Consider the following 9,578-nt stretch of genomic DNA (forward strand, 5'->3'; position numbering starts at 1 on the left):
GATCACAGAATTAACCCCAAGTCCAGCCAGTTGAAAAATATCCACCATCTTATTCTACTTGTTATTTTAGGAGGGGAGACTGCCTGTTTCCAAAGTTCAGTCGATGAGTAGGAAAGAAAACATCTTGGAAAATGGAGGCCGTGTGCCGCTCAGTGTTCACCAGCACTCCAAGAACAAAGTGTTTGTGAAAACATGGAGGAAGATGTCGACGCTGACTGTCTGCTCGTTTTGATATCCAACAACTTATTAGCTCTTCCTGTTGTTCGGATGAATTTGACAGGCAGTAACTGCTTTTTCACAGCCAGATTTATTAGTCTGCAGTCAGGGTGCCTGTCATCTCTCATTGCTATGATCCACTCTCCTGTTGAGGGGAATTGTGGGCTGAGCAGAACTAATGAGAAACAGCTCGTCAGGCTCTGGTTCAGAGGCCCGCTGGTCCAGCCGCCTGTCACCATTTTGGGCTTTGGGCTCCCCGACGCCATGACGTCATACGACATTGACTTTAACGATCAGTTATTGGTGTGCAAAGTAGCTATGATGCAAAGTTGTAAATGGTAAAGTCAATGAAGTTGATCACGGAGCTGAGTTTGGATAGTTTGGACTATAATCTAATCCTATACCAGAGATCTGCAACCCTTATGTTAGTTATTTAGCTTTCTAGCCATTTAAGTTCATCTTTTTAAGCTGTTTTAGCGTGCTATTGGCCATTTTAGTAATACACTTTTAATCTATTTAATTTAGATTATGCAAGGGATTATAGGATGTCATTTACCAGGACTGTGTCTCTAAGAGGAGGGAGTTCTTTCTCCAGGCCTTGCCGAGCTTCCCCCGAAAGAAATGCGAACAAACGTTCATGGAAAGGAAACCTTTGAACCAGCGGCGCTAAAGTGCAGTTCAGAGGAGGGGAAAGCCACCGTCGGTTGAAGGCCCAGACAAACACTTGAATGCGTCTGCCTCCACGGTGCCCGCTTTCCTAAACATGTCCAACAAGCTACCACTCATCTCGGCATAAAAGCTTTGTTTTGGATGAGACAGTCTGGACAATCTATCGTGTTTAGACTTTGGCCAGACTTCAGAGCTGTGGCCGGGTTAATGTGTCGGATCCCGGGTGGGAAGAGGCACCATCTATCTGAAACATTTCTCATCCACTTAACATTTGGTGCCGTGTGAAATCCTCCAAGCATCTCATTTCTTATTATATTTACCTTCTGCTTATCGAAAAAAAAAAAAACTCTCCCATCTAAGCATTTTTTTTAAAGGGAAGTGAGAACGTGACCCCCACCGCACAAGTGAGAAGTTCTCGGTGACAGTTTACCACCATGCATGTCATGTGATCCTTTTATTGTTTTGTGTTGGGTTTTTTTTTTTTTTGGTGACTCGTGTTTCAAATGAAGTGGAGTCCTGGTTTCCTAAATCAGTTACATTAATGCACTTGGCAATTAATTGTAGAGGAAAAGCGCTTGGTTGTTAAAGGTTTTAATTTGGAGGTTCTAAACAACAAGTGTTTAGTGGCACATTTTCACAACTCAAATAACGATGCATTTGAGTTCCTGACCGGAGGTGAAGCAGCAGGGAAACAGGCCAGACAGCTGGCAAGTAGATGTGAGGGAAGGCAGGAAGTAAGAAAGGAAGGAAATGAGTCTCTACATGGAAGGAAATCTTTGTTTGACAAAACAAATGCAACATCAATGCAGGATCTCAAAGTCATTTTTGATTTATTGCTTCTTTTTGTATGACTTCTAATTCATTAATCAGCTTTGTTCTGAAGTCACCCTGCCTTTTACCCAGACCCTAACCGGAATAAGTTAAACTAGAACGTAAAATGGGCGTTTCAGTGTCTTTTCGCTGGCGTCAATCCAAGGTCGAGCTGCATCGTATCGATGAGGCAGTGAAATTATTTTGCCTCTGACTGTTTTCTGATTTAACATTGACGACATTCTCGGTGCAAAATGTAAAAATAGTCTTTGTTCATCTTTTCCGACAGACTGTGTTCAAATACATAAGCATATTTGTAAAAAAAACAAAGGTACATGTCGAAAAGTACACAAGCTAAACAATCAAACAATACACACGCACGCACACACAAAAACCACCCAAAACTAAATACCAAAAAAAAAAAAAAAAAGAAACACAACAGTCATTAAAAATAACAACTAAGCCCTCGATGATCTAGGTCACTCTGAGGGAACGGCATCCTTTTAACCAATTGAAAGAAAGCACCCCAAATATTGTTAAATTTATTGGATAAGTCAAAGGCTGAGAGACTCATCTTTTCCAGTCCCATAAAAAATAGAAGGTTCCTTATCCAGCGAGTGAGTGACAGGGAGGTCTAGTCGATTTGCGGGTGATCAGTATGAGCCGTCCAACTGAAAGAGCTGTGAAGGCGATAATGTGAAATGAACCTGGTGAGACTTTGTTAATCTTAAAAGCTGTTCTTTGTCGGTGTGCTTTTAGATTAAAACTACTTGCAGGATCTTAATTTTGACCTCACTCTCGTCTTTGATGCTGTCTCTACTGATTTGTACAAGGACATCGCCACCTGCTGGCAACAATGACTCTAAGGCGACTGTATCGGTTTACAGCAGATCATCTGAAAAGCATGAGGCTCATTCGAACCTCGTCAAAGCTGAGTAATCCCCATGTCCATGCAGTGGTGATACATAACACTTACTGCTGACAGAAGGCCGTATGTTTTGGCCATGAGATCAATGTGGCATCACATCAAAGCTTGGGAAATGGGTCAGACTGGAAGATATTTATAAGGGCGAAGGCCACATTTCTGTCCGGTGTGAGGTGTTTTTGTGTCTGTCGTCACCATTATTACCTTGTTTAATGGTTTATTACAGCAGAATTGAAGTTCAGTTTAATTCAGACAAGTTTATTTTTCCCAACAAGGGGCAATTCATTTGTAGCTTCTGAGTGTACATTTATAATTCAATGCATACATTCAGTCAATAGATAATCAAAGATTAAATCATCTATTTTTTCACGGAAACAATCAAGCTTGTGACATAAGGGAATGTCAGAACAGCAAGATAAAACCTGATAAGATGAGACAAAGCACTTAAGATAAAACAAACAAACAAGGCAGTATAAAAACAGTGAGAATGGTCATTTAAAAAAACAAGAAATGTCTTATCAATGAAGTCATTTAAAGATATATTTGAAGATATTTGGCTATCATGCTTAATGTGCTTTATGTCATCATAATCAGAAAAAGAAAGATTTATTTTACGATTTTTTAATGGGACAACATAAGATGGACTGTAACTTGCTTGACTCATTGTTGTTTCATAGAATGTACCGATACCATTTCTGTCATCAGCTTTTTCCACCTTTTGTACTACAATAATTAAAATGCCAAACCCCAGTGTTATCAGTATGTTTCCATCCGTTGTCCCAACTTGAAAACATACAGAGTTACAAACATGTATAAATGATATAGTAAAACAAAAGGCTGCGATGATGAATTAATTCTGGCTGGGTTAAATCGACCCTAAAGTGTTATTATCTAAGTGCTGTCTGGGCAGAGCCTGCCATACAAGGTGTCGGATTCTAAATTTGACTTCACAATCACCCCGGGTGGCTGTACACTTCTGTCATACTGTATACTGTAATATTTACACCAAATGACAAGTAAGTGAGGGGCTGAAGGGGCTCTTGTTTTGTTTAATTAATCCATCCTTTTATTTGTTAGGGATGATGCTCTGAAAAACAAACTCTATTCACTGAAGGAATATTTTCAATCGGTATGGAATAAATTTCAATACTGTCTCTCCTGTAGGAGGCCTATAGACAGTGCATAGTTCGCCATTCATGCTCATGAATAATTTTCTCCAATAATGGACTAAAATACTGACTTGAGCTTTCTTAAGCTTCCTCTCTGCTCTCTGTCAGTTTATTTATTACCACAGTTCTGGTCCTGTTGGATCTCTAGTGCGGCATTCGGTGCTATATTGATCGGAGCATCTGACTTCAGTGACGTGAACAACAGTTTTCAATCATAATTATCAAGCAGATGCCACTTTGTTCATGTTAATGATGACTCTTCAGTTATCAAGTTAAACATGGAGTTTCAGAGGGTTCTGTGTTAAGCCATATATTTTTCACTTTAAACGTGTGTATAGGTAGTCTTATTGGGCAAGAGTCCATTAGCTTCCATTGTTATGCAGATGATAAATCTATTTATCTATGAAACCAGATGATACTGAACAACTTGTCAAATTAAAAGCTTGAATTAAAGACGTTGAAGCCTGGATGTGTCGTGATTTTAAGGCTGAGGTGTTTAACTAGCAGGAGAGTCTTCACCTTGGTTTTTGTTGGTTGCAAATAAAGTTTTGTTCAATAAAATATCCAGACCAAGGAAGAGATGTATAGTGTAGCAATTGGAACTATTGTTCGCTCTGTGTTCTGCACAGCTTCATACTGTGACGGGAAAAACTTGCAGCCAGTAAAAATGCGAAACGCCATCATAGCCAATCATAATGTGAAACGTTATCACCGCGCGCGGGTTCAGGCTGTGTGAGGTGAACAGGATGCTACGAGTGGTTTTATGTCTCTGAATGTCCCGAAGCAGCAGTGATCTGTCTGGTTTAACTTCAGGAGAGTTTAGAGGCAGAACGTGTCTGGTGGCGCGTCATCTGATTTTATGAAATGTCCTTTTTTTACCCACTTAATGCTGTAAAGACATGTGCTGGGTGACAGAGACATTTAGTCTGTTTCTCATATCTCAAGCACGTGAAACAATAAACGGAGTGTTTTCCAAGACTGAAGATAAATATTGTGGCCACATGAATGAGAAGAAATGTACAGATATAATGGAGAGATAAGTGACTGTTTTCAGTATATTTCCAAATACGTACACAATATTATAATATTGGACATAGCGACAAAGGTAGAATTCTTATGAAAATGTTTATCAATCTATCTATCGATCTATCGATCCAGCCCATAATGTAGTTTGTTTATATTGCGTTGCCATAGATAATATTGTGTGTGACGTCTTTGACAGGCGCAGGCACGAACTCCGCCGCTGACAATCTGGTAGCCTGAGCGCATGCGCAAGCCCCGCCCCGGACAGATCTGGTAGCCCGGACAGATCTGGTACCTACACCGCCATTTTGGCTCTATGAAACCGCATCGGAGGAGCCATCTTGGATGAGGATCCCAACTCATCCACCGAGGAGCCATCTTGGATGAGGATCCCAACTCCTCCACCAGACTTTCGAGGTCATTACACCCACTCACATTGACCCACGGACGTATGCCTCCACCTGGTGGACGTTCGAGTTCATTACGCCCATCCCCTCATCTCACACACACACACACACACACACACACACACACACACACACACACACACACACACACACACACACACACACACACACACACACACACACACACACTCTCTTTGTACCTAGTGTTTGCTGTTTGATAGATTAGATCTCCGTGTTAGATGTCGTTTGCTATTTGAATGTGTTGATTTATGAGATGATTTCAGAATTCTTTATACATTTTTATTAATAAACGCCTGTTAGCTGAATTGAACGCTTCTTGGTGATTATTGTGTATTTATTGTTGACAATTCACTGGTTTGTAACAGTCTGTGCTCGGATCTCACACCTTCCATTCTAGTTAAGATTGTTATATTTTACGCAGAAATATTAACTAACTTAAATAAACTTTTTACAAACGAGACTGATATTTTGGTATTAGCTATTTCCAGTTTATCTGGTGGTGCCCCAATTTATTATTAATACATAAATAACAAAATTATGCAAATTAATAAAAAAATGTATTAAAAAATTATTTTTGATCATTTATTCATTTTTAAGTAATTACTCAATTACTTTAGGAGTTGTTAATGAGTAAATGACCGTTTACTTCCATTAATAATTAAAATTTTTCATAAATTACTTCCAGTGATTTATTAATTTCAGTAATCTATTACTTACAGAAATGTAATGCTAATAACCATCCATAAATCCCAACAATGTAGACTAGAGCATGTAGAAATGACTTAATTGTATTTAGCACTTTTAAAATGCAATTGGTTTTTGTTTTATTAAATATGAGTGTGACTAAAAGTTATCCAAAACGTTACAGAGTTTGAGTGCATCCTTGCTCAGAGGTTATAACAGAGTCAACATATTGTTCATTGTATGTGGACGGCGAGGGGGGGAGTTCGAGGTTGGGTTGGGTAGGTGGGAGGGGTACAATGGCTCTCACAGCCGGTGGGTAGGAGTTGTGCTTGAGGTGGTTTGTTTTTGGTTTTAAGTGCCCGATATCTTTTACCGGAGGGGAGGGTGGAGAACAGGTGATGTCCACGGTGGGTGGGGTCATTGGAGATGGAGTCCAGCACAGCTGATGCGTGTACATCCAGGTCTGTACCCTCAGCAAAAACACAATATTTTTATGTAGCATTAAGGTTAAAATCATTATCTGCGGTGTTGTCTTTATTTTTATGTCCAGCGGGTTTTGTGACTCCCAGAGTTTCTGTTCAGTTGGAAACGGGTCCATTGTTGATCATTGATGTGAGAAATCAATAATGTGATCAGAGTCTTCACATAGATGAGTGAGATCAATAATACTAAAAAAAAACTAAAGGCAAACTGAGCAAATTTGTTATTTCAGAGCAGTGTGTCAAACTGGTAGCCTTTCGTATGACTTGGTACCTACGAAGTCGCTCTCAGTTTCAAAAAGGTTGGTGAGTCAATCAACAACATTCTATTTCTGCTTGTTTAAAAAAGAAGAAAAAGAAGAAAAAGGGGGGAAAAGACACTAAAAAGACAGTTGAATTCCTTACATTCTACCTGGCAACGGTTGCTAAGTGACAGTTACTAAGTAACGGTTCCCTTGAAAGTCATATGGAAAGTCACTGTTACCTCACACTTCGACGTCATTCTTCTGAAGAGTAGCTGCATGGTCAGCAAGCACGGTCACGCTGAGCAGCGGTTGCTAGGGAACAGATAAAAAACAAAGGCCGGGTGAGTCCAGGCTGACGGTCAGACTTTGAGACTTTGTTTGGAGATATTTTGAGGAATCTTGGATTGAATGCGGAGGGATAACTAAAGCTGGTAAGAAATGTATTTCTTCTGTTTGAGCCCATATCCAGTTGTCAGATGATAAACGCTTCTCAACATGCAACTTGGTTAGAATGTATTTAATGGGCTTTGTCATTCACTAGCGGGTGAGAACCTGCCGCATATTTTCTTTCGGTAGAAAGGCTAAACGTGTCTTCTGTTACTTGGCCGGTCTCTGTTCGGTAACCTAATCTTGCAGTTTCTCGTGTCTCTGTCAGCCCAGTTGTCGCACAGCTTTGACGGGTCCCGGTAACTAACGACCGCAGCTCTTCTCTGCTGCAGCATGGCTAAGAGAAAGCAAGCCAACAAAAATGGGAAGACGATCACCTTTAAAATGGCTAAGGCCTGTGTGGAGTCGATGAAGGACGGCAAACAGCGGCTCAACCTCGCTTTCAAGGAGATCGCCAAAGTGCCCAGGTGCATCCAGAAGCTGTGGGACGTGGAAGAGCTGAACCTGAGCAGGAATCTGATCTCCAAGCTGCCAAATTTTATTGATAAGTTCACCAGCCTCTGCGCTTTGGATCTGCACAGCAACTATGTGAGTATAACTGTCTCTTCCTTATCAGTGTATCCTGTATGCTGACTGCATTTTCAGCCCGGACGTCACTATCCCAGTGCATTTTTAAAAATTGAAAAATTATGTTGTATTATACTGGGGTCTTTTTTCTTCAGATTTTCAGTTGAAAGTCTCACTATCTGGTTCAAATGGGGGGAAGCCACAGTTCAGGATAATTTAGACCTCATTTACACAACAACGTTTCAAATGAAATTGTTTCAACGCATCGTATTCTTTTTGATTTGTGAAATGAAAGGGTAATGAAGCAAAATTGTGTGAAACAGTGGTCACAAAATTGTAAATCACTCCCACTGGAGCCCCTAAAATCCTGATTCAATTTTGTTTTTTTTATGGTTTTCTTCTTTATTAAAATCTAAATTAGGACCTTTCTGCTGACTGACATTTCATGATCATTGAGAAGAGTAAATCCAGCTTTAAGTCGTCTGCACTTTGCGTTTGTATCTCTGTCGCCAGTCCTCCTCATACTGTCAGTTTCTAAGTACCATGTTAATGATTGTTTGGCAGCTGGAGGAGATCCCCGTGATCATCTGCAGCCTCACGAACCTGCAGGACTTAAACCTGTGCAACAACCGTCTGACGAGCCTCCCGCCCGAGGTCGGCCAGCTGAGCAAACTCCACACGCTCAGCCTGGGTCTCAACCGGCTGCAGGCCCTTCCGAGCGCCGTCGGCGCCCTGACGGAGCTCCGTAGCATCAGCCTGAATGACAACCTCTTCCGCCGCTTCCCCAGCTGCCTCACCAAGCTGGGCAAGCTGGAGAGGAGCAACCTGGACAGGAATCCCATCGACGCGCAGACGCCCAGCATGGAGCCCGTCAAGATGACTGAGCACTTCCACGTGGTTGAGGGGAGCTTCTTGTGCGAGGACTGTCAGGAGAGGATCAAGGCTCAGAGGATGAGCAGGGAAGAAGACAGCGACGAAGCGGGAAATGCTGACAATGACTCTTGAACTCAATAACACGTTCCTTCAAAACTCCGATCAGATTTCTTTCTTTCTTTTCTTGCTTGTGTGATTTGGTCTCCCATCACTACACCCGCAACTATTTGAGCTTAGGTTACAGCACCACCTGCTGCTGCCAGCGTCTAATTTCAACAGTTGGACCACATATGCTGCACTCTGTGCAATAATTACGATCCACAATCCAAATTTCTTTTTTTTTTTTAAATCAGTGATGAACCGAAGAGCCAGAACAGTATCTCAACCAGACAAAATCCTCAATTCTAGTTATCTAGTTTGGTTCAGTGTATTATATACTATGGCTGAGATATATCATCTTGATATATCGTACAAGGTTTTAGTTTCAGTGTTTGACATTATCGTGTTATATTTTAAGGCAACTTGGCATGTTTGACTTTAACTTGTAATATTTGGCACTATTTTGTATATTTGATATCATCTGTATCCAGTTAGGGTAATAGGGTTATTATCTTTTGATTTATAATTGACATTAAGGTGGCATATTTTATAATATCTGACTATATTTGATATCATCAAGGTAAATTTAACATTGTACCATGAAACCGTCCGGTGCAAAATACAGTGAAATGCCAAAGAAAACCTGTAGCTGTTGCTTTATACGTGTTTTTACAAGCTCACCCTGACAGCATGACTTTGAGGCTGACACTTTTTTGGGCAGCTTTCATGGCAGCACCACCGATACCTGTGGGGAGTTTGCATGTTTCCTTTCTGCAGTTTTCTTTCTCTATATAGTTTTTAAAAAAAAGTGCACTTGAGGCTATTTGCAGATACTAAATTTACGTGTGACTCTGATGGACTGACCTCTCTCCAGGGTGAGCCTTAACCATTTGTTTTGATCAGCTCCACCGAAAATAGAAACTAGATGGATATTTATGTGGCAGCATCACCGTAGTGTTCACGGTACTCTGTCATCATTGACAGCTTCATCGTGCTCATTGTGG

The 9,578-nt window shown here is 40.8% G+C and overlaps 1 protein-coding gene across 1 annotated transcript; it reads left to right on the forward strand.

The window, feature by feature from the left end:
• Window positions 1–6,943: 6,943 nt before the first annotated feature.
• On the forward strand, window positions 6,944–9,208 carry lrrc18b (leucine rich repeat containing 18b). Its single transcript, XM_080460732.1, has 3 exons — window positions 6,944–7,079; window positions 7,304–7,623; window positions 8,167–9,208. Exons 2-3 carry the CDS (start codon window positions 7,369–7,371, stop codon window positions 8,605–8,607), a joined length of 696 nt encoding a protein of 231 aa, XP_080316858.1. The 5' UTR covers window positions 6,944–7,079; window positions 7,304–7,368; the 3' UTR covers window positions 8,608–9,208.
• The last annotated feature ends 370 nt before the right edge of the window (window positions 9,209–9,578 follow it).

This window comes from Lipophrys pholis (genome assembly GCF_963383615.2).
Source record: "Lipophrys pholis genome assembly, chromosome: 1".
NCBI lineage: Eukaryota > Metazoa > Chordata > Actinopteri > Blenniiformes > Blenniidae > Lipophrys > Lipophrys pholis.

What these genes read in the sequence shown, in the direction of transcription:
- lrrc18b (XM_080460732.1), top strand. Translation starts at nt 7,369, where the DNA reads ATGGCTAAGAGAAAGCAAGCCAACAAAAATGGGAAGACGATCACCTTT. An exon ending in TGGATCTGCACAGCAACTAT is followed by an intron (nt 7,624 to 8,166) that starts GTGAGTATAACT and finishes ATTGTTTGGCAG; the next exon opens with CTGGAGGAGATCCCCGTGAT.